At 36.0% G+C, this 26,264-nt stretch overlaps 2 protein-coding genes across 10 annotated transcripts in view; both read left to right on the plus strand.

Annotated features, from left to right (window-relative positions):
- The window catches only part of pdlim5a (PDZ and LIM domain 5a), a 61,004-nt gene extending 47,052 nt beyond the window's left edge, over positions 1 to 13,952 (plus strand). For 7 of the 8 annotated variants that reach the window (XM_077241819.1, XM_077241820.1, XM_077241821.1 and 4 more), the window contains 4 exons: positions 9,343 to 9,523; positions 10,125 to 10,245; positions 11,440 to 11,555; positions 11,637 to 13,952. In XM_077241819.1, the coding sequence (XP_077097934.1) occupies positions 9,343 to 9,523; positions 10,125 to 10,245; positions 11,440 to 11,555; positions 11,637 to 11,726 (508 nt within the window). In that variant the 3' untranslated portion in view covers positions 11,727 to 13,952. The remainder of the gene's footprint in view (positions 1 to 9,342; positions 9,524 to 10,124; positions 10,246 to 11,439; positions 11,556 to 11,636) is intronic. The other variant, XR_013206906.1, reaches the window with a different exon arrangement.
- Positions 13,953 to 16,476: 2,524 nt separating this feature from the next.
- The window catches only part of bmpr1ba (bone morphogenetic protein receptor, type IBa), a 60,066-nt gene continuing 50,278 nt past the window's right edge, over positions 16,477 to 26,264 (plus strand). The window contains exons 1-2 of one of the 2 annotated variants that reach the window (XM_077241772.1): positions 16,488 to 16,616; positions 23,643 to 23,699. The gene's annotated coding sequence lies outside the window, so the exon portion shown is untranslated. Of the gene's footprint in view, positions 16,617 to 23,642; positions 23,700 to 26,264 lie in introns of both variants that reach the window. The other variant, XM_077241773.1, reaches the window with a different exon arrangement.

Below are 26,264 nucleotides of genomic sequence, written 5' to 3' on the forward strand. Positions count from 1 at the left end.
TGTCTGGCCCTGAAGCACTTCCGGTGTCTCCATTTTTAAACCACGGAGCTGTCAAAACAAAATGACTAGCGCATACTTTTTAAGTCTAGCTAAACCAGAACAGTTAAGATATTTAAAAAAAATTCAAATAGACGATAGCGTGGCATTACCGGATCCTTTAAATCAGACGCTGAGGCGACAACTATTCACTCAGAACGTAAAACATTTACCTGAAGTGTCGTATCCAGACGTGTACCATTATCTGGTTGAGACCGAGTGTGTATACACTAGAGAAGCGGTCAAGGCATATCGTAGCCTAGATGCTTACAACTATTTCCTTAGTGGAAAAGTTGGAAACATTTGTTCCTACAATGTGGACGACATTTGTCTTGTATTTGGCGAAGTTGGAGCAAGTCAGACATTGTCAAAAACGTACTCTGCGTGGTTCGTTGCTAAGGTGACCGGGGAGGTTATTAGTGGGCATTGCACTTGCATGGCTGGGTAAATATGTCTATTCAAATAATAAATCACATTGCTAATCCTCTAGTAAACGAATTGTTGTATTATATTATTACCTATTGCCTATTGCATAGCCTAATTAATTATTTCATACGTTTGGAAATATTTGTGGTTAGGTTAGGTGAAGTGTGTAGCCATGTTGCTGCCATCCTGGTTGCTGTGGAACAGTGTGTTAGAGAAGGTTTGAATGCTCCATCTGTGACATCTGAGCCCTGCATGTGGTCACGAATAAACAAGAAGGTGCATGCAATTCAATTCTGGCTAACGTGTTTTTGTTGTTGTTCTTGGTCTAATTCATATTAAATTAAACATTCTAATCACATCCCTTATGAAAATGAACTATGGTTTTACTGCAAATAGAAAACATGGTTATTGTAGTTAAACCATGGTAACCACAAAATGAACCATAGTTTTGCAACACTAACCATAGTTTAACCATGGCATTTATAATAAAACTGTGGTTATACAAATGAGTATCAAAAAACGAAACAAAACGTGGTTACTAGACTTTTATTTGGTTAATAACCATAGTTAATTTTCATAAGGGGTGTGTTGCTGCTTTTATATAAAAGTAGATACTCGCAGTAAATGTATAATCCCACTTTGTTTTAGATTGATCCAAAACCAGTAGCAGACATAGACTTTTCCAAGCCTGTCAGACAAAGAGCAATTCAGAGTAGGGAGCCCATCTTACACAGTGTAGTCACACCGGTCTCACCAAGCATGCTTTTTAAGTCATTGAAGGTAAGGAATTTGCAGAAACCTGATGACAATATATGCAAAACACATGTTCCTATATGGTTTGCATGGATATAGTCACATACATGAATACATATATGGATATAGTCACCATACAAGTATCTAACTATATCTGTGAAATAAATAAATACCGTAAGTACACATTTCATGTTTTTCCATACACATACAGTATATATGTGTGCATTTGTATAGATTGAATCGTCAAATAAGAACTTTTTAAGGACAAACCAGGTCATAGAAAAGTAGTTTTTATAAGCTACTAGACTGTTAATATTGTGTTACTCATTTGTTCCTGTGTAGGTATTCATTAACGAAGGTACCATATTCTAAAAAGTGTTATCATATAATGTAAACCAATTGCAATACAGATATGCAAATACTGTCCTCAACATATACATTCACTCTTTTATGTTTTTTTTGGAAATTATCTGTATTGAGAGATGTGCTACACAAATAAATTTGACTATGACTTAATGTGATTCTGATTTCAGAATGAAATCCCAGACTGTGCACTGTTTACCACTATAACTGTAGGTAGTGATACAGACACTGCATCTGAGGGAGAGCAGGAGAACACAGACAGGGTTGATGTTCTGACTACAGCTGAGGCAGATTCTAGGGAGGAATCACACACAGCAGTTCCGGGTGACGCACCTTGTACCGACAGCACTGTAGATGCAACAAACTTGCCAAAGCCCCTCACACAGTTTTTTGATGAGAAGCACAGTTTATTGTCACAATATGAACTACAAAATGAGCTAGATAAAATCATGCAAACCATCCCTACTTACTTTAATGAACTGAATTGTAAGCACCTCCAAGAAAATACACTGGGGCAGTCCTCTTGTGAACAGTGGTTTGAGCAGAGACAGGGCAGAATCACCGCTAGCCACTTTAATGAAGTGTTAAGAAGCAAGACAAGTCAAGCTAGCGTGACATCTAAAATCATGGGCTACACATCCAGCAGAAATGTACCAGCCTTAGCTTGGGGAAAGAATAATGAAAAACTAGCTAGAGAAGCATTTACTTCAAACCAGATGACTTGTCATGACAGCTTGATAGTAGAAGAAATAGGGTTAGTAGTAAATCCAAAGTTTCCTCATTTAGGAGCCAGCCCAGATGGAATAGTCCATTGCAAGTGCTGCCCACGTGCAACACTTGAAATAAAATGCCCCTTAAAGTATGCAAATATGTCCATAACTGATGCTATCAAGAACAAAGATTTCTGTCTGGGAAAAAACTTTGAGCTTAAACATAACCATGCATACTATGCACAAGTTCAGGGGCAAATGGCAGTGTGTGAACTGGAAACATCTTTCTTTGTCATTTGGACAAAAGAGGACTGCCACATTCAGAAAGTAGAGTTCTCTAAAGAGTACTGGGCTCAGATCAGAACAAAACTGGACCTCTTCTACAGACAGCACATTCTCACAGAAATTTGCACACACAAACTGATGAAACAATTTCTGATCGCAGAGACTTCCTGTTTGTGTAAAAGGAGGTCTAAAACATGTGTCACACAGTGCTCTGTCTGTCACAAGGTGTTTCATCTGAGATGTGTAGGCTTAAAAAGGCACCCTGGTGAGCAATGGTTTTGTTCAGCGTGTTCACCATAATCTAAATAAATGTGAATCCATACACAACCTTCCAAGTAATTTGTTAGAATTGTTATTTTAATAATTGTAATACATTCAATCAATTGCAGGACAACAAATATTCTCATTAACAAAATTTATTTTAATAATTGTAGATAGTAGAAAAAAATAATAATATTTAAAGACCAAACATAAATCCAATAGAAATCTATATACAACAGAAATAAATAATTCTGTACACAATCATTTAATAACAAAATAAAAGGTTTTCAACCACTTGTATTTGAATTGTCTCATGTATTTTTTTTTACCGAATTAATGATTTGTCCAAATTAGATAATGCAGAACAAACCAAAAGAATTTTATCCACAGTTGCCACTGTGTCTTTTGATCTTCGCTTCACCAAGTTTATGGGGAGTGTTTGTCTTAAAATGCAGTACTTTTTAATTCGACCAATAGCTCTTTCCACGTGAATCCTCAACCTTGACATTTGACGTGACACAGACACTTCTTGTCCTGAAAGCTGCGTCTTTCCACGGGTTGAAACTGGTATGAGTAGCTGGACTCCTTTCGCAGCAAAATACTCAGGGAAACTGAACCCTCTGTCAGCCATGACAATGTCTCCCTCTTCCAAAAGATCAATTAAACCAGATGATTTTGTGATTGTTTTGTCACTGGCTCTACCACCCCAAGACTGGGAAAGGAATGTGATTGACCCTGTTGGACTGATGCCAACCAGGAATTTGATGGTGTTGTGGGACTTATAGTTGGAGTATGTCATTGTTCTTGCACTGAGAGATGTTGGTCGGTCAATAAAAATCTCGCTGCAGTCTATGATACACCTCACTGAATTGAACGGGGGGCTTTTGAACAGGGCAGGAAGATTTTTTTTAATCTCTTCCCTAGAAGGCCAATGAATTAGAGAGCTGAAACGCTGTGTCATCACATTCAACCAGTCATGAAATATTGCAGAGATTGTTGCACAACTGCAATGAAACCTGAAGGCAAGATCTTTATGAGTGAGGCCAAGTCTCAGTTTCATTAATACCAAGTAAAACTGGAGAGGTGTTGGAGGACTCTGTGTTCTCGGACTCCAAGCAGTGGTGAGATATGTCAAAAGGGCAAAAAACACTTTGGATGAGCGAAGGCCAGTGTAGAAGTGAATGATTTGATCATTGTTTAAATCCACATCAGATTTCAGTTGTTTCCTCTCACAGGTGAGAGTTTGTACCTTTGAATCTAGGCTTCTCACTTGCTCTTTGTAAGATGTGTTCAGTTTCTGCATATCTTCAATATCACTCATAGTGAGATCTGTTCCAACACACATATCATTGAAGGACTTAACTTGTGTTACATCTATGTCCATGTCCTGCACTTCCTCAGTAGGCTGAACTCCAATGCTCATCTCAGAGACCTCTGATGCTCGTCTCAGAGACCTCTGATATCGGTCCATTTTTCTGGAGGTGTCAGGTCTATGAGGAAGCTTTGATGGTATGTAATCTGGATTTAGAGGATCATCTGATGGCTTTCCTAAAGACACAAGTAGAAAAACATTATTGGGACAGGTTATATATTTTGTACATCACTGGTTAAGGATAGATAAAGACCATGAGCACTTTTAATGTAATCATCAATAAACTAGCTAGCTAGCTATCAGTATTACCACTGCATACTGCACTGTAACACTTTAAAAAGGGTCTTGTATTAGTAATATTTTAGGGATCATGAACAAACAATTAACATTTTACAGCGAGTCTAATAACGTTACATGCAAAATTGTTCACAAGTTCATAATGTACAGCTTTGTTAGTGCCCTATGGCAAAATCGGGTTAAAGCTTTAAAACACAATAATTAAAAACAGATTTGTAATAAAAGTGTATTACTTTAATACTTAATATAAGATGATTTGACAGCTTTTATTGCTCTCTTCATTTATAAGTCGCTTTGGATAAAAGCATCTGCTAATGATTAAATGTAAATGTTTAAATTAACCAGGTTAATGAGCAATGAAAAAAATAACCATACTGTTATTGTTTAATGCATTAGTGCATGTTGGAATTAACATTAAACAAGCTTAATAAGTGATGAAAAATTATGTTTATCGTTATATTTTGTGAAATAATGCAGTTAGCTAATGTTACACAATAAAACATTATTTGTAAAGTGTTATACACTGCTGTCAGCTGAATGGATAGCTATAGATAACTAATGTACGGCTAACGTTACTTTACTAATTATAGCCCACAGAACATTTAGAAATGAAACGGAAATAAAAATCTGGCTTTTTCACTGCAAACGTATCAAAACGCTAACGTTAGCTATTTAACGTTACATGCTATCTACGTTACATATGAAAACCATGATGGAGCCAAACTGCTAGCTCAATAATTATTCACCATAGTTAAATAGTTAACGTATAGAAATACAAATTATTTAGTGACACAAATGCCGTTTAAGTTACTTACCAGAGATAAAATGTGTGCTGCATATCCTAGAGTTGCTAGTTGGTATCCAGCCTTCTCTCTTCACTGCCGCAATCCAGGCGTCACGGTGGTTTTTGGTTTTCGGAAATCTAAACGCTTTGATTTCCGAAAGCAAGTTAGTTCCGGGCCTGAGAGAACAGCCAACAACCGAACAGCACGCCCCTAATTTAAATTTTGACATGTTTTATCAAATGAAAAAGAAAATAATCGAACAATTGCCATAAAAAACGCCTCCCGTCTGTTGTTTTGAATGTGCGCGGTAACTAACCGGAAACGTCTGAGGGCCAAACACGTCACTTCCTTCCATCTACAAATAGCCGTTGAAATGGTCTATACGATTTAAAAAAAACTGTATCATGCAAAATGAATGTGATATCTCAAAACATGTTTAACAACAACTGGCACTATTGCCTCATTGTTGTTTTCAGTCAGAAACATTATTCCAGTTTTAATTGAACACATACTGACATTAACATTTAGTTTTCTCTGCACCCTTAGCACAGTATTACAGGATGTCGAATCACAATATCATTAATATAGTTTCACCATGAAAATGTCACATAACACATGTTCATACTGATTAGCTTTCATCCATATGATGTTTCACTTCTTACCCTCAAATCTGCAGCTCTTCTGATTCTGTTCTAATACATAGTGAGCTGCATATGGATGCATTTCTATCCTTTTTTATTAATATAATATAACATTTATTATTAATATAATTATCATTAATAAATTATTCAAATTAATTTAGTAGAAAAAAAAGGATTTATTAGAATAATTAATATAAACTTAAATGGAAAATTTCCTCTAATATTTGTATACGAATTATTATTAGTAATATATTAATAAAATACATTTAGTTACAGAGTATTTATACAAATAATTCATATAAACATTTTCTTGCAATATCTGTCTAATTATTCTCAATGGAATGTATTAATATAATTAATTCCTTAAAGTATTTAGAAAATAAATAATTTAGACATAGACTAATTCTTACAATATCTATAATTATTATTAATACAATATATTAATATAATTAATTAACAAACTATAGATACATCATATAAACATAAATTGACTATTTCTTCCACTATTTTATGGGCTAAATATTTGTGTGCTTATTAAAGTATTGTGTTGTTAGCTCAGCAACAATCTACTGTAAGTAACTCTAAAATCAATGGAGCAACACTCGGGTTTCAGAAGTTTAAATCCCATTCATTTCCTTCATAGATAAATAGTTTTTGTGATTGACTGACTCTCTAATGTCTAATGACTCTCTAGGTTTTGATCGGGAGCTTATGTTTCCCCATCTTTCCTCTCGCCGTCTCTCTCTTTCACTTTGACAATGAGATGATTACCTTAAGAGCGATATTTAATAACAATAGTCTCTCTAAACTCACCCCTTACTTTCACAGACCACCTTATCTAACAAGAAACACACACCTGTGTAACACACACCAGATACCACACACTCACGGTGGCAATAGAGATTGGAAAGTGGAGACTTAGTTACCTGTGTGTGTGTGTGTGTGTGTGTGTGTGTGTGTGTGTGTGTGTGTGTGTGTGTGTGTGGTTATTAGTAATTAGGATCAGTCTCTTCTCACAGAGCCTTCATTTAGCAAATTAAACCTTGAATATTTATTCCACATGAGAGTAAGCATTACACTAGACCAGGGCTATTCAATTAGCTTCATTCGAGGGCCGGATTTTTAAATCGAAAAGTTGAGGTGGGCCGATGGGTTTAGCTTATTTATTGAAACATAACAGTATCAATAAGTAAGCTTAGGTATACATAAAAGTATTGTATTTACTTGGAAATGTGGAACCCAACTGTATGCAGATTTATCAGACCATAATACATAACTTATTTACACCCATGTACAAATATATGAATTATACAAGATCATAGCTATTGGTAATAATTATTTTATTAATAATTATTATAGGCTTAAATTAAAATATTCTGACAGTGAGATCATAGGTAAAACCACGCATGGCTACTCACTCACACTGTATAATAAATGCTTAAACGGGTAAAAACTATACACACAATTAACTATATATTTCTCTAGCCCCCTAATAAATGTAATGCAATATAAATGACTATAACATAGTATTCAATATAAATATTCCACATTTCTGCCCAAACCATGGTAAATTACTACAGTACATTCATGGTAAATGTTTGTAAGGGTGGTGATTAGGGATTTAGTCTTCTAACTTCGTTCATGGCACAATGTTTCTGCTATTTACCTCATCAGTCGTGTTGGGAATGTTGAGGCTGTTTCATCCGATTTAAAATCATTGAGTGATTTGTGGTTTGTAACAGAGAGATGTGTCAGACTGAAACGCTTCTCACTGGATGTCGCAACGCTGTTTAATAATAGTGTCCGGGACCGGGAGTAAACGCAACTCCTTTAAGCTTGCATTCTGTTATCCACTGGGCCGCGCTGCGTAGTTCAAAGTAAACTAGTGAAACAACGGAAACAGCAATATTTGTTCTATATTTGTTGTTACTGACCGAGAAACCGCTTCAGATGATTCAGTGACAGAACGGTCCGAACGAATCCGAATCGTTTCAGACCGTTATGCAAGCGCGTTTGGCCAATTCATGGAAAGGAAATTATCGAACCAAAGAATGATTAATTCAGGAATGACTGATATCGCTGGTTCAGTCGACAGAAATACGGGACACACACATAATAACTGCTGAAATATTCGGACTGAAAACGTTTCTCAGGTCAGTCGGAGCGCTCATGGTACACACACAGTGCGTATAGCCGTACAGCTGAAGGCGCCACTGCGGCCACGCGCATATTTAACCAAATTTAGCCACACCGCCAGGAAAAGAAGAGGAGGGAGGTTGGGCTGCCCTCGGGCCGGATGGAGATGATTGGCGGGCCGGAGCTGGCCCGCGGGCCGCCAATTGAATAGCCCGGAACTAGACTGTCTCACACACACACACACACACACACACACACACACACACTATTCTCAGTTTCACTATCACACTAAATTACCTCTGATGTTCAGATATTTGCTGAAGCCGTTGGTGATCGTGCCAAAAATATTCCAATTCCTTTGGTCAAATCAAGTATATTTGTATAGTAGTTTTCACAATACACATTGTTTCAAAGCAGATTTACTGAAAATCATGATGCTAATGTTTATAATACGTTAATATCTTCACATTTCACAGATTAGAGCTAGGCAATAATATAGTTGACATTTTGTGATGATATAAGCGAGTATTGAGATTTGCTATAGTATATGTATATAATCTATGCAGATAAAGTGGGTCTTACATACTTAGGCTACATATACAACTTATTTATGAGTGTATGTGATATATGAGTGTACTGTTATGTATATGCACATGTTATGTATAACATGTGCTATACATGTTATGTGTATATATTGAAACGCGCCGCTTTGTTTGATTCGTTGACGTAATTTCCACTGAAACAGGAAGCTAAGGCGGGACATATTGAATGGCCCCTCCCCCTTTTCAAACAACCAATAGTTTCGTTTATCTCAGACTGCAGTCGTACTTGACAGCACCATGGAAACGAATCGAGCGCTGGTGATATCTTCAGTTTCTAGAGAGCATTTGATTGGACAGTAGATGTGATGAGAAGCTGAAGTCCGCGGTGACGTCATAAAAATCCGTGACGCATTTTAGTGGAATTGAGGGACTGTAAGTTTTGAATGCGCGAATTTTGTCATTGATTTTGGAACACACCAGGCTACAGGCTAACATATTCATCCTAAGAGCTAAAAAACTTCATTTTGATTTCAGGGGGCCTTTAAATATTGTATAAGCAGAACAGACTGTGGTTGGTGGCTTGTTAGTCTCTTACCATCTAGGTTTCCTTTCCCAGAATAATAGCAAATTTGACCAAAGATTTGGCTATGTCACAACATAATATTCATCCAATGTACAATAGCACAAATCTGTATTGCTGTTTGATGTGAGTGTGTGTTTTCTGGTGTGGTTCAGGGGGCCGTTCCTGATGGCGATGGGCAAATCCTGGCACCCGGAGGAGTTCACATGCGCTCACTGCAGCGTGTCTCTGAGCGAGCTGGGGTTTGTGGAGGAACAGGGCTCTGTCTACTGCCAACACTGCTACGAAGAGTTCTTCGCTCCGACATGCTCACGCTGCCAGCACAAAATCCTGGGGGTCCGTGACTGTGTGTTTCATAAACATGAAATATACTCAATCTCTAACTGCCTGTCAAACGCTTGAGCTTTTGGCTCGGTTATACAAATATATTCACACACAGAGAGACATTAATATGTCTTTTAGGACTGTGTGAACATTCTTTTCTTCATTTTATGTGCATGCACACTACCGTTCAAAGTTTAGGGTCAGTAAGATGTCTGATTGATTTTACATTTATCAGAAGTGACAAAAGATTTGTATTTCATATAAATGCTGTTCTTTCAGACTTTCTATTCATCAAAGAATCAGTTTTCACAAAAATACTAAGCAGCACAACTGGTTTCAACATTGATAAAAATAAGAAATGTTGAGAAGCAAATTAGCATATTAGAATAATTTCTGAAAGATCATGCGACACTGAAGACTGCAGTAATGATGCTGAAAATTGAATACATTGCATTTTAAAATTTAAACTGTTATTTTAAAATCAAATAAATGCAGCCTTGGTGAGCATAATATACTTTTTTCAATAACATAAAATAATCATACCGACCCAAAACTTTTGAATGGCAGTATATGTGTATTGTGTAACTATTATGATGATGATGTGTTTTAACAGGAAGTGATCAATGCACTCAAGCAGACCTGGCATGTGTACTGCTTCCTCTGTGCATCCTGCCAGCAACCGATAAGAAACGATACTTTTCACCTCGAGGATGGAGAGCCATACTGCGAGAGAGGTGTTTGTTTGTCTTTTGCTTTCTATAGACTTCTATTACTTTTTAATACTGAGCTAATGCTATTTTAGACCACCTGACTCCCATACAAACCTTTCTGCATTAAATTCAGTTCAAGTCAAGTTTATTTGTATAGCGCTTTTTACAGTACATATAGTTTCAAAGCAGCAACATTTGTTTCAAATTTGCTTGTTTCAATCTTAGGAAGTAAGAGATGAGTGTATTATTACAGTTTTAATTTAGTACATGTTATGTTTACATGACATATACATTTACATTAACACAATATTTAGTATGTTTTTTTTTAAACCTTTTTCCTTATGGGGAATGTTGGCAGCTCCTCATAATGTAGAAGATTACAGCTACAAAATAAGAAGATACTACACAATTATGTGTTTTTAATATCTCAATTATTTCTCTTAGACTGTTATGAAGCTTCTCAGGTGTTTCTCCTAAAAAAGACTCCAGTAATGACTTGTGTTTTTAAAAGAATAATAACAAGGTTTTGAATTGTCCTCACATTTGCAAAGATCTCATAGTCTGAAGAGATTTCAGTGGGAACATTTCTGCCAAGACCAAATGATCTGAGCTACTTTACCGATTAAAAGTTTGGAGTCAATGAGATGTTTTAATGTTTTTGAAAGAGGTCTCTTATGGATGTTATTGCAACCTAAAATTACATTTTCAAATAGAAAAATGTTATTTTCTCCTGGGTTTTAGGCAGTCCGCTCCATGTCAGATTCTGACTTTAATTTATTTCTGTGATACAAAGCCTTATTTTCAGCATTACTGCAGTCTTCAATGTCACATGATCCTTCAGAAATCATTCTAATATGCTGATTTGATACTCAAGAAACATTTCTTATAATCGTCAATGTTGAAAACAGTTGAGCCGCCTAATTTTTTTGTTGAAACAGTGATACAGTTTTTCAGGATTCTTTGATGAATAGAAAGCTCAAAAGAACAGCATTTATTTGAAATAGAAATCTTTTTGTAACATTCTAAAAGTTTTTACTGTCACTTCAAATGCATCCTTGCTAAGGTCTCTTACTTTATGGCACCAACAGTTTCTTTTATGTCCATTTTAATTTCTCCTAAGGAATTTTAGAAGAAACATCAGAGACAAAGCTGATTTTAAAGTGTCTCTGAGCCCTTTTAGATAAAGTCGTTGATACTGTTTTGTAATTGTGTCTTCAGATTACTACAGTCTGTTTGGGACTGGTTGCCGTGGCTGTGATTTCCCAATAGAAGCAGGAGACAAGTTTCTAGAGGCCCTGGGCGGCACCTGGCACGACACCTGCTTCGTGTGCTCAGTACGTGTGTGTTCAGGTTTGTCTGTGAGTGTTAGGGTATTCATTGAGTGTTGTGTGATGAGTGTCTGTTGTTCTCTTCAGGTTTGCAGCGTCAGTCTGGAGGGCCAGAGCTTCTTCTCCAAAAAGAACAAACCGCTTTGCAAGAAACACGCTCAGACTCTCAAAATATAAATGCACTATATAACTGTTGAAGTATATGCAAAATCAGTGTAAAGAACACATATTTACAACAATATAAAAATCACATACTCAAAGTAAAAGCAGTTCTGGTGAGGTTTGAAATGTAGAAGGATCTGTTTGAAGGTGATTGTGTGAGAGCTGGTGTTTGAAACGCTTATTTTATCAGATCAAAAGTATTAGGAAGTTTTTTCTTTATCTTTTCTTTTTCTTTTCTCCTTCTCACTTCACAAAAATGTGTGCATTATTTATAAAATACACTGTAAAAAAAAGTGTTGTGTGCTTTAAAATTGTACATTTAGTCAACTTGAAATGTGATGTTGACAACTTAGATATTTGAGTTGACTAAACTCACAATTGTAAAGGAAGCATTAACACTTATTTTTTTAGTTGAAACAATATTTTTTACAGACAAAAACAATTGGAATGAGAACATACTTAAGAGGAAATGCACATTCATTTATCTAATGTTGTGCTACTGTGATGATGTATTTTTGTAGGCTGTAGGCCAACACTTTGGTTCCCTCCTTCGTCAAAAAGCCAGTATTGTTCTATTGGCTTCAGAGTCATTGCAGAAAATAAGCTCGGTGACCAAAATGAACACCAATTTTAGGAATTTTGAAGCCGAAATCCAATCACCAGAAGCAAAAGCTAAACAAACTACACCAAGGGCAAATAACTTAAACGTCACCACCATAAGTTTCCAACAACTCTCTCAATCTTTATTTAAAATCTACAAGTTGGAAGCTTCGAGTGAGAATAGTTTGCAAGAGCATGATTATAAACACAGTGAAGCAATGAAAGCAACTAGTGTGTAGATGAGTTTACGGTCACCGTGATTTTTCCAAGTAAAACATGTTCTTGGAACAACATTCCTGTCTGAAAATGTAGTACTAACCCTATCCCTAGCTCTAAACTTAACCCTACCCATAACTTTTCCATACAATCAGAGGGAAATGATAGTGAATAACACTGATGCAGAAGCACCTAACCCTGGTTGTAAGCCTAAACTGTACATTGGTTGATTGGAATGTTGTTCCAGGATCATCAAAGATGTTGTCTTGCTGAAATCACATACACCATGAGTTTATCTGTTCGGCTGATTAAAAGCCTAAATTCAATAAAAGCGATCGAGTCGCTGAAACCGCTTCATATGGATTAGTTTCACGATCTCTTTATGAACTTTTTGAAGCGTGAAAGTGGTAGTTGCGTAGTGTCAATGGAGGGACAGAAATCTCTCAGATTTCATCAAAAAGATCTTCATTTGTGTTCTGAAGATGAACGAAAGTCTTACGGGTTTCAAATGACTTGAGTAAATGATAACAGAATTTTCATTTTTTGGTGAACTATCCCTAATGTCCCCAACTGTAGTCCATTTTAGCACTTGCTAGCAACCGCCTTTTTCAAGACACATGAAAGCTATAAAAAATCATGAGTGGGGTATTACTGATGTATTTTGTGTCATAGAATAAAACGTTAAAATATCTTGAGCTTGTGTTCACCATAGACCTTATTTCAAGCATTTAACCAAAAACACATTAAAAAATCCCATAGGCTTTAAGACGATGGAACCGGAAGTACAAATTACCAACTTGTGTTGTGTTTTAGGACTCAGCTCTATATCGCTAAAATACTATGAAAAGGCTTATGTTGCCTTACACTTATATAGCGAACTTCAGGAAATATGATGATGTCATCTGAGAGGTTAGATAAGTATGATTAGTAACATATAATGAAATGAAAACTCGTGAAATGTGTTCTATCAGTCATCTTCTGTTCTGTTCTTAAAGGATTAATGCTGTCAGAAATGTAAATTCAGTCATGATTTACTCAACATCAACATCATGTTCACTTGCTTTCTTCTGTGGAACACATAAGGGATTTATAGCAAAATATAGACTCATTTTATGGTGCTTTTTGCTGTAATTTTCAGAGCTTAGCAGCCTCTTCTAAACTGCGCCTTTTGTGTTTCACAGAAGAAGGAACATGCATTTGGAAAAGTGAATAAAAGGGGAATGTATTTATTTCAAGCTCTGGGATAGTGGGCAACTTTGCTTATACTTTATCATGTGCTTGTTTTTATGTTTATTGCTTATGTTTATGTTTTTTTATTTCAATATTAGATTTGCACTTTTAATGATTTCTGTTTTTGTAACACTGTTAAAACGCCGATGTGCTTTTATACAAGTTTCAAAAATTAAATGTCAACACTTAACAACACTGCCATTTTCTCGATTCATTATTTTTAACTCTTATTTGTAACTATCATAATCATCACTCAAGCAGAAAATATATAACAAAACTTGTATGGAGAACTGTACATTAATTGCATTTTTTTGTTTAACTTTTTACTTATATACTGTAGTTTTACTATACGTTAGATCAGTGTATTGCGCGGCTCGCCAAGCTTTCATTTTTGGCTCGCATGGCGGTAAAGAATACAGTGATATGATCAAGCAGTCACTACAGATATTTCATAAAAACATTTAAAAAGAAGTAGGACTATAACATAACCCATTAAAAACTCAAAGTGTCAGCTCTATTTTCAAATGATATTGATCGGATTGAAAGGTTTATCGAGAGAACATGTTCACTTGATCGATTGAAAACCGAAACTGAAAGGACGCCGTCCGTCGCGCTGAACGCGCTGTTCTTCTGATGAATAAAGTGTCGTATAAACGAGTGTCACGTCGTTCTATAATTCTCCTTTCACTCAGTATCTGTGAAGTGAAGCAGGACAACGGCTCACCAGTCCTTGTTTCAGATTCTCATCCACAGACGACTGATTTTGGGCATTTTTACTGCATGATCAATACAACAGCACGGCATAACGGTTCATCATAGTCTCCAAATTATGACCAGAATTTGATATTAAGTCTGCTGTTTAAAACAAATAAAGAACCAATGTAGGAAAATGGTTAATACGCGACAACAGCGGGAAACTTTGTATATTTGTGCAGTGTGCGAATGTCAAAAAACCTATTCCCAATTTGAATCCTTTGACTTATAAACGTGCACATCACCCCGATCATGCATCATATCACGATGTTAAGCATTCATGTAAACTACAATACATTCAGATTAATCAATCACAATGAATTCAGACCGATTGAAACAAAAGTGGTGCATGTAAACATATCCAGTCCCTGCGGAGTTGCCAGTTATGGCGGTATTTCCAGCTCTTAACGCCGCATGTGCTCTTGGATGATTAGATACATGAGGGGCTAATGTAGAAAAAAATAACTTAATGTCATTCTGGGATGAATCTATTCTGGAAATCCTGCTTTTTTGTCATTAAGGGAAATCATCTTGTCTCAGTTACAAATATGACTGGTAAATCATAAAAAAAAAATGATTTATTGCATTGCATATTGAATGTTCAGGGGTCACAGATAAACAGATAAGGTATTTATGACTGGATGTAACTTTTTATACATTCCTGTAAAAATGGCTCTCCTACTGACTTTGTCCTATCAATGCCGCTCTCACCAAAAAAATAGTGAAGACCACTGCGTTAGATACTTATTTTAACTTTTTATTATTGAATTAAAAAAAAAAGTTTTACGTATAGTAAAAATGGAAAATACACATAAAAGGGGGTATAAATTCTGTTTTTGATGTATACAGATTCAGATATTGATTATTGTTTTGCTACTCAGTCCATTTCTCCCATTTGTTAGAAATGGATCCTTTTTAAATGTCAAAACGAGTGTCAATTCTTCCATGTTTATTTGAATGAAACTTTCTAAGGCAGCATCACTGTTATTGCTCATGCTTGGGGTTAGTCATAACACTAAATATAAAACCTCAGAGTTTGAACTCAAACTGCAGTGTTTGTGTTCCAGACATGAATGATTTCTCCAATCATGTGTCTTATTGAAGAGAGCTGTGTTGTTACTTCACTGTGATCAACCCAAAAAACGGGCAACAAATCCCACAGATTTACAGTGAAGACTTATCTGCCATATCTGACAACTGATCACTATATAATTGAGACTTGAATGTGGACTCTTTTGGCCAAGAAACCACCACAACTGCATAGCAACACCCTGGCAACAGCATTTTCCTCAGGATAGAGTGTTAAAGTACATTGCTGTTATGTGTGTCTCTGTCTGTATTTCTCTCTCAGGTGAGTGGTTTGGCTGTAATGTCCGTAACTCACACCAGAACAGGAGCTCAGGGGTCGTGACCTCTGCTACACACATGAATGAGACATTCACTAAGGCCACAAAGAACACCTTCTCTGGTTTTCTGTCTTTTCTTCTCATCCTCTCTCTTCACACACTGGTCTGAATGAGGTAGCTGAATTCATCTGAAGATAGGAACAAATACAAATATATATTGATGAGTTAGATATGCTTATTTGACAAGCAAAATTCTTTAAGTTTTTAAAGATAAGTATATATGCTATAAATTGTATAAATATAAATTGTATTATATATATGTAATATATATTAAATATATATTTCTGTGAATTTATATATATATATACTTAACTTTAAAGTATATATATAAAGTTTAAGTTATTCTTAAGTAATAATAAAGCAGTCTTCCAAAACATATTTAATGTATTATAGGCAATTTAATCAAAAACAATTAAACAAAAAATCACAATGGAAAAGGTAATACATAACAAAAATGATGTATGAATGAAATGTATGTAAATTGTATTTTTAAAAAAAAAATTTTTTATAATCTGACTGACCAACCCACCAAACTAAGTGTCTGTGAGCGCGTGTCCGTGGTGTGGTTAGCGGGCGCGTCTCGAGCTGCTGATGTTGACAAACGCTGAAGACGTTTGTGTTGAACTGACACATCATTCACTCCTTCACACGGACAGTGTGTTTTACTACAAATCCCGGGGACTTTCTCTCTTCAGAGCGGGTAAGAATCCAGTGAATCAATATATTTTTGAAGCGGTCGAAGTGATCGGATCGGTCTCGTGATGTATCTGACAGAACTGCGATTGATTTTCATGAAATCTAAGTTAATGTTAAATCGGTGCGTCCTGATGACGAGTCGTAAGATGCGCGTTTGGTTAGCACTTTAAACAAACCATGGTAAATTTCCGCCGAAATACTACTTCTAGCCTACTACAAGTTGCTAATACTAGAAGTTACGATGTCCTGTATGCATCCTAAGACTAAGAGAACATACTTAAGAGGAGATCTCTTATTATCTTATGCTATATGATCTACTATATCTGCAGTTACTAACTTATAGTATTAGGATAATCTATGGTTACCATGATAAATAATTGTTATATATAGAGTAAATGTTTATATGAAACCAACACTTTTCACTATTACTGTCTTTTCGAACAACATGATCCATGTGATGTTGAAATGCAGTAAAACCAATTTACTACTATGTTTTTTTGGACGTGTGGTTATTAGTATTCTTTGAATTATCTTGTACCACTAACATGGCAGATGAATATGGTAAATATTTAGTGCCATGGTGTAATTCATAATACCATGGTATCAACATCTGATACATCATTGTACTATGGTATCACCACAGTATACTTCTTTTGTTAGGGAAGACTGAAGATTGTTGCCTTGTAAAATGCGCTTGATTTCATGATATTTTGCATTTTACACAAATTTCTGTGTCAGTACAAATAATGGCTGTTTTCAAACACGTTTCCCATAAATGTCTTCCATTGGTCAGACAAACAGTGAGACATTCTAAGAACTTATTAAGTTAAAATAGTTAATTATTTTATATTTTAAAACTTTTCTCAAAAAAAGTTAGTGATTTTTATTTCAATAATTTGAAGTGTTACGGTTTATGGTGTTGCACAGTCATGGCGATGAAGTTGTAAAATTAGATATTACTGGACATTCATTTTCCATTTTTTTCACATTAACATCAAACATGCATATCGTTTGTCATGTGGCTATACTATTGAAACTGTCCATTTTAAAGGAGTTTGCGATAGTTTTTTCTTCCCTATGATGTATATATCCGAGTGAAACAGCTTCTCAAACAAGAAAAAATGTAGGGCGGGACTTAATTTTGTCCATTGGAAATGGATTGAAACGTGGATCATTGTGGTTCGCCATTGCTGGTGCCATCTCATGTGAATGACACGTTTTTACTGTTGGGAAGAGGTTATTGTCCCGCCCTCGCGCCGGTCAAGTCAAGTCATCTTTATTTATATAGTGCTTTTTACAGTATAGATTGTTTCAAAGCAGCTTTCAGTGATAACAGGAAACACGTCAGAAGAGATGCATAGAGAAGTTATACCTATTGAGTCAAAATTATAAGGGCACATGAATCTTAAAAAAACAATGATGTGCATGGATAAATAATTTACAATAAACATTGCAATAGTAAAACAAAACAAGAATTGTCCATTTTGATTTCATGGTGCCTGACTCTAACCAATATTTTTGCTTAATTTTCTTAAGAAAAGGAGAGACAGTTGGAGATATTTTTGTTTTGGTGGTAATGCCAATAAATGCTGTCGATTGAGCTCAACTTGTACTGAAAACAGAATATTCCTTTAACAAACTGGATCGGTTTGCAGTGGTGATTTTGTCATGATATATGGTGTCCGGGACACGTCTGGGGGGAATATGATACAGCGACAGAAACCTTTAACTGCTCTGATAAGGAGTTAACTCACACTATCTTGATAGCCTCTACTCTTTCAGCACTTAGAGAGTAATCCCAACAGGAGCAACTTTCTCTAGGGATAATAGGGGAATTGGACTGTTTGTGTCCATTAGACATCTTGATTTTTGACTTTTATGAACCATCTTGAACACAAGAAACAATTGTTGACTCGAGCACAGGTCACACACTATGTCATCAGTTTAACACCCCTTGATTTCACTGTGTTGCATATAAGTTGCTGTTTGCTTCTTTGTAAAACATGTTAAAGAAACATGTTAGAATGTAGTGGGCCTATATGTTTCGCAAAGGATTTTGTGAGCCTGCAGTCATCATGGGCGCCTTAAGATAACCAAAGGCCCCTGAGCTACAGCAATACGGTAGGCCCCGCTACCCCATATAGACATTTTTTTTTAGCTCCCTGCCTATTATAAATTTCTTGCCGATAACATTTACAACACTGTTTGTATGCTGCTTAAAAATATGTGTCAAATATGGGTGAATTTTCAAAATCAGTCTTTGCCAGTAGGTGGCGCTTGTGGAACAGCAGAATTAGCGGTTACATAAACAAAGCAGCGATGCGCTTATAAAACTACATCAGTGTTTCTCAACCTTTTTTTTCCCCACGGCACAGTTTTGATAAGTCATGATACAAAAGATGAAGCGCTATGCACATGATATTTAAAACGTGCTTCAACTAGACGGCAAATCGCAGACTAATATTCTCTGCTCTTCAAATACAAAAAACGTTAGCTTTTATGGACATTGTGTTTCTTGAGTAAAGAAAACGCTGTATTTACTCAAACATCAGTTCTTTATTTACCCTTGGATTGCAAACAAGCAGAGATCTCCAAACTGGGCTCTGCACATTCGTAATGGAGGCGGGGTGGAGAGTTATGGGGTTTGACTGACAGTTTGAGGAGCCAATGGATTAGCAAGGTTTAGTCACAACCTCTTTTAAATGGTTTTTATTAGTTAAATATTTGTAAAACCCACATACAGACGTAAAAAATGACCAATAGCATTACTTTTATAAAACAAAAATGACAAAATATAGAGACACAAGGTTTTGGCCCGACATCGATGATGTATCATTCTCACATCACAAGCAGAATATATACTTATTTAATTAAATCGCAGTCTTTTGCAATTTGGTAAGGGTTAGCGCACTTTCGATTTTGACAGATACTTTGCCAAAGGAATGGCGCAAAACAACGTTAGAGACTTTTTATGTTATCATAAGAAGTTTTAAAATATTTCCAGTCCATTATGAAACTGTGGCGGCACAGATTAGACTATGGCGGGCTGCCACAGTCTCTCTAATTAATGGGAAACACTGGAGGTGTATTGGTCCGAGGGATGTGAGCATGATTTATTAATTACATACTAGACTATTAATCGTTCTTTTCAGAGGGGAATTTACTTAGGACGTGTTCTTGTTTATTAAAGCGTTGTTTTAGTATTGTAGTACTAGTATTTAGTATTTAGTATATAGTATTTAGTATTGTTATATATTTGTATAGTATTTATTAATATTCTTTATTTGCATTTTTTATATTTTTAGTTTGTTTTATTCTTATGTGCTTCTGTTTTGTCACATAAATAAATATATGTATATACAGTATATATATATTTATCTGTCTTTCTCTTTATTTTTTTCAGTATTAGTCATTTTAGTACTTTATCTTACACTAATTTATTTAAGTTAATTGCAACATTTTTAATTTTTATTTTAAGTTGTTCATCAAATATTTTATTCTATATTTTTTTAAGCTTTATTTTAATTACAAAAATGCTTTTTAGAACAGTATCATCGCCGTTGTGTGTGATATCAAAACAAGTTCACTGATATGACTGTAGGCCCAATGTCACGGATGAACAGAGAGACCAGAAACTATGTGAGCGTACACACACACACACACACACACACACACACACACACACACACACACACACACACACACACACACACACACACACACACACACACACACACACACACACACACACACACACACACACACACACACACACACACAGACACAGACACAGAGGCACTAATCAGGTCCAGCTGTGTGTCAGTGTGTTATGTGGAGTTCACGTTGGAGAGTGTGTGACCATATGGCATAAAGCATCCAATTCTTACCTCACCCCCCACCTTTCGTCATGGGACTAGGCAGGAAAGACTCAACGACCAGCCAGAGTCGAAGTGCAGATGTGAGTGTGTGTATGAGAGAGAAAGATGGAATGTGTGAGTAGCAATACACCCCAAAATTTGACAAAAACTAGAAAAGTCAAACTGAATTCAAAAGTGACACTTATTATTTTCTTAATGCATGTTACTGGTCATATTGTGCATGATTTAGTGGTGCAGATATTTATATATTTTAATTTTTTTTGACATTGTAATTTTTAATCAAAATGTCATAACTTGCTTTTCCTGTGATACGACTCTAGACATCTATGACGTATTCAACGGCACGATGTCGTGGCATTCAGATTTGCCTCCATTCCTATACATCTCTCACTTTTCACAATCCAGTCAAAAAATTATAAGTTTGATAACTAGTATTCTTTTATTTTATACTATTATACTATTTATTACAAATTTTAATTAGCTTTTATTTTTATATTTTCAGTTTTCATATTAATTTTAGTTTGTGCTTGTTATTTTTATTGGTTTAAAAAAAAATCTATATAGCTTTAATAAATTAAATTTTAATACTTCAACTTAAGCCTATTTATTTCACTTAGTTTCACTTAGTTGCAAAATCAACATTTCTGATTCTCAATTAAGTTTAATTTAGACTTTCAAACTAAAAACGGAAAACTTTGAATGTTTTGTCGTTTATTTACATAACAACGGCATTTGAAACAGGTTTCAAAGTGCAAGTTTTTCAAAATGATACATTTATCGTCTCTGTAAACTACAAAAACTTCTCTTTACAAATTGACATCGCCAACTACTGGTCTGGCAGCAGAATACAGTGTTTTTAGTCTTTTTTGCAGATCCGTGTGAACGGGGATCATTTTAAAACTGTTGTCGAGTGTTCACTTGGAAATATTTAAAATACGTCCATTTCTTGCTGACTTTAAATGATAATCGTCAAGGTCGTTTATATTACTGTCTCTAAACCATAAGCATAAGGGTCTTTCGCACCGGATAGTTCTAGGATGGTTCCCCGAGAACGAATGGTTCCCCTAGGAATGTTTTCCTGGGGTGCTTCTCATTTCTTATTTGTGCATCCTCGTTTCCTTTCCTCGCTTCCTTTCCTAGCGCCTCAGCTCCTCCCCCTGTAGGTTGTGAGGGAAGGACGCAAGGAAAGAAAGTGAGGACGGAGGAATTGAACGAAAGTTTTTTTTATACATTGGAATACTTGATCACTCGAGCGTCACTTCACAGCGTCATCAGCAGCGCTCAAAGCATCTGCCCTTATGTTGTTGAAGTTTGTTTATTTAAGAAATGCATAATGAATAATAATAAAGCAAGATACCCTGTTGAAATATGTGAGATGTGTAGTTTGTATAAACAGCAAGGGTAACGTATAAATTCAAATTGTTGTGACCGATGTGAAGGGGGAGGAGAATGTATACGTGCGTCACGTTTAGTCAATAAAACACTTCCGCATAGGATACACCTGTGTATCCTCGCTCATGATTCCTCTGAAAGCCTCCTCACTCCTCGATCCTCGACTCCTCGCGGTGCAATTAGAGAATTGAGATGTCCTTCAAGATGGCTGTGCTTGATTGGTTTCCGGGTCATAGGATGGAGGACAGAGGAGCGAGGAGACGAGGAGGGATATTGAGAAGCACCCCTGGTTGCGTTCGCACCGCCAGTAGGAACCCTGAAGTGACGTAAGCCGCGCTTGTTGTCGTGACTTTTATTTTGACGGCGCTGAGAACGCCAGAGCCTGAGCCGTACAGTGCACGCTTTCTCTGTGTTCATTAGTTTACGATCTGTCTAACAGTCCTGTCTAATACGTTTTTAGATAGAACTCTTATACTTAGAAAGTAGATAAATAATCATGTTTTGATTGATCCCCTCACAGTTGTGTTGGATTTTCTCCAAGCGTAAAGGTTAAGAGGTCCATCTATTTCTGGTTTCCATGTTCGTAGAGTTAGTTTGTGAGGTAAATAACCTTTAGGCTGTAATCGGTGTGTTTACAAAGCTTTTTTAAAAATGGCGGGTGTTGGTGTTTCCCGTGCGTTCGGCCAATCAGCGAACACTAACGTCACGGATAGTTCCTAGTCCTGGCTTAGACCCTACTCTGAAGTAGGAGCTAAATTAGTTCCTCCAAAAGGAGTTCCTAGAACTAAAATCGTACATAGTTTGTGCGGTTCTAACTCGCCAAGATCCGGGAATTTTAGCCAATGGTGCTAGGAACTGTGAAAAGGTTCCCCCGGTGCAAATGGGCCTATAGATAGTAAGTAAAACAACAGTAGAATGCTTGCGTTAGTCTGCAAAGTGTGCAAAGTCGACCAAACTACTAAAAATACTCATTTTAATTTTAATTTTGGGGGTTAGGGTTTCAATATTTCTATACTGTATATCTCTAATTTATTTTATTTTATTTTTATTTTTAAACCTTAAAAGTTATTTGCCAAGGCAGTTCTAATTTTTGTTTAGTCCTAAGTTTTTCATATAAAATTTTATTTTATTTCACTTTTATATTTTACTGAAAAATAATTGTAGTTTTAGTTAACAATAACAACACTGCAAAGCTGTCTGAAGTGCAAGTGTGCAAAGGCGTCATATCTTAAATGCTTCAGTTTGAATCAACAAAGCAACACTGCCAAATATTTTTTTTTTTAAAAGAACCCTCTTGTTATACTGTACGTAATCAACAAAGCTCACTGTCTACACTGCTAGTGTGCTAAGTCAACAAAACTAGCATTCTTGCAGTGTAGACACTGTGTTTGGGTGTCAATAGCTATTTATAATCTTCCTTTGGGTTCAGCATGATAATATGACTAGCGGAATGTAACGCAGAAGTGTGGTTGTGTGTATGTACTGTAAGTGTGTGTGTGTGAGACTCAAAGGGAGTCTCTGTTTAAACTTCATTAGTCTCAACCTCGCCCTGACACTACTGCTCACATTAACTCACACACATTCATGTTTATGTCATATTAATTGCATCATTTGACTCAAGAGAAGTGTCAGGCCCAGAAGTTCAATATTTATTCGAGGATTATGTGCTAGTATTCATACATTCGTATATTCGTGTAGTATGTAGGGAAAGTTTCACATGTGGATTTGGGCGTATTTGATTGTGTGTTTTCTCTTCACAGGTGATCTGAATTCTGATTGACAGCTGGCTGGTTATGGAGCGTCTTTATATTAGAAAGGTGAGGAGTATTGATTCTTCAGGTGGATTATGAATCACGAGGTGTAAACTTACAGTTTCAATGTTAGCTGTTTGTTAAAAAAATATTGGCATGGATTAGCTCAGTGATTCTTAACCAGCTATTTCAGTCATGCAAGTGCAGCTCCTATCTCTTTCAATGGGGAAACATCAAATTATCCAAAGCCATTCACCAAGCTTATGAATACATTTTATATTTGAAATCATCAATGAAGTCTGACGACAACTGTCTCGTAAATTTTGTTTCTAAATGCTCAAATCATGAAAAAAAAAAAAAATCGTTTTTAATGCTTGACTAGCCAATGCGCATAAGCGCGCGTCTGTTTCTATAGCAAGTGAAGCTTCTAACAGCACTTGCAGTGACGCAATGACTTTACCAGTTGACCGTTCGCAAAGACCCGCCCCCTTTAGTTACCGTTGCTATGACTGACAAGCCATGCCACTCTCACGCCACACCATGTTCTCACACAGTGAAAAATTATATGAAACAAAGTCTCAACTCTCAAATTTGGTCATTTTTTAAAGAAATTGAAACGATATATACCATTTTGTGGCTCTTTAATGTTTCGTGACAGATCGCTGTAGAGCCTCAGTTAAAGCTGCTCGTGAACCGATCATCTCTTCCTTCTAGTTCATTTATAGCATAAAATAAACATGAATGAACAAGAAGGAATGTTGTTTCAACCGTGGAAAGATGTCAGTACACTTTGTTTCAAAGTTCAAATCCACCAACGTTAATCTATTAACTCTCCTGACTGCTTTGTCGAACAAAATGGCTGATGGCGGATTATGATTGGTCAGATATCCTGTCAATCAAACTCCCTGTGAAGGGTTAATTGGCAATTGGATCTTTTATTTAGAAGGCGGGGCCTATTCCGCCATATTGTGCGTTGCACTTTCTCCTATTCATAGTAATATGAGTGCACCGTTTAAAATCACGATTCAAAAATCCACGTTTCAAGATTAATGCATATGCATCAAGAAAACAATGAATCATTACTCCCCTAGTAGTAATTTTATATATTCTTAATATACTAAAAATATTCTTAAAAATCCTTAGCCTGTAAATTATAAACTGCTGGAGAGTGTCAAGTTTATTGAATTTATTTACTCACCCTCATGCCGTTCCATGGCGTTCAGTTTTCACTCTCTAATCACGTAGTCTATGAGAAATGATTGAGATATAGTAATGAGATCTCATTTTTGATATTCTTTCCTACGGGATCAGCCGTTGTGCTGCAGGCCCCAGTAGCTCTTTTTGATAAAGCTACAGATTTAAAGCATTTGAGAATCTCCAATCTGGAGTTTAGCGAGTCTATAAAGGCTTCAGGTTCAACTGAGTGATTTATCATACAGGAAATAATGTTATCACGGCACATTCCTCAGGTAATATACGATCACACACACCTCCCATTGACCCAGGTGTGTGTGTGTGTGTATAAGCGAGTGACAGAGAGATCACTGGTGTCTGCAGGGCTGATATTATCGCTTGCTGAAAAGAGATATAGATCAAGAGGAAATTGAGCCATTTAAATCCCAGGAGCGCTTTATGATTAATGGCTGTCAGGTATTATACTGTCTCTCTGAAAAGATATGGCAACCAGCCGAATAAAACACCACACACACTCATAAAAGTCAGTCATTTTTCCATTGTCCAAAAGGCAAATACTCTCTGCAATCCACCCACTACGGGTGGGCGGTATGACCCAAATCTTATAACATTGTGTGAGTTATTTTTTATGACGTTATCAGTCTGTATCAGTTTTTTTTGTGTGGAAAAAGTGGTTTATATATTATAAACATGTGGTAATATTTATTTTTAGATTAAACCTTACTTTATTATTTTCTCTTGGTGTAAAAGTAAATGAAAAGATGATGATTTATATCACAATATACTGTATAACAAAACAAAATAGTAACATATACTGTAAAATACAGTAGATAGTTTTAACACTAGATTTTGATTGAAAGAGTCACGTTTAAGGTTATGCGATCCTTACATGTTCGCACATCAGTTGAACTCTATATTAGTGCGTCAAATTGTTACCAAACTGTGCCTTTCATCTTTCTTTGATACGCTCATGTGTACGTAATGTAAAGTCCACTAATAGCTGTCCAAATTTGTCTTCTGTGGTATAAACAGTACACCAAATGACACATTTCTACGTCTGTGCGTAATATACCGTAAAATCACCCATACCCACGACCCACAAACCTATTTTCTCGCTTTGAGGAGAGAGATAAAAGAAAGACAATCTAGAAATGACTAGCTTTCTCGATGCCTGTGTGTACAGAGGCACTTTATGATGAGATTAGCACCCTTTAACTGAAAATAAATATATTTAGGGACCCTATTGGAATTCCTCTGTTTTTATTAAATATGTATTTATATTTAGTTAAAGGGTGTCGGTACGTTTTTTAAAGAAGTATTTAAAAAAACTTTTATTTAACAAGAACGTATTAAATTGATCAAAAGTCACAGTAAAGACATTCTTAAAGTAAAGAGTCTTTTCTTCTATTCATTAAAGAGTCCTAAAAAAAGCATCAC

This window comes from Siphateles boraxobius, unplaced genomic scaffold (genome assembly GCF_051911475.1).
Source record: "Siphateles boraxobius isolate OS27281-9 unplaced genomic scaffold, OSU_SipBor_1 24, whole genome shotgun sequence".
Classification (NCBI taxonomy): Eukaryota; Metazoa; Chordata; class Actinopteri; order Cypriniformes; family Leuciscidae; genus Siphateles; species Siphateles boraxobius.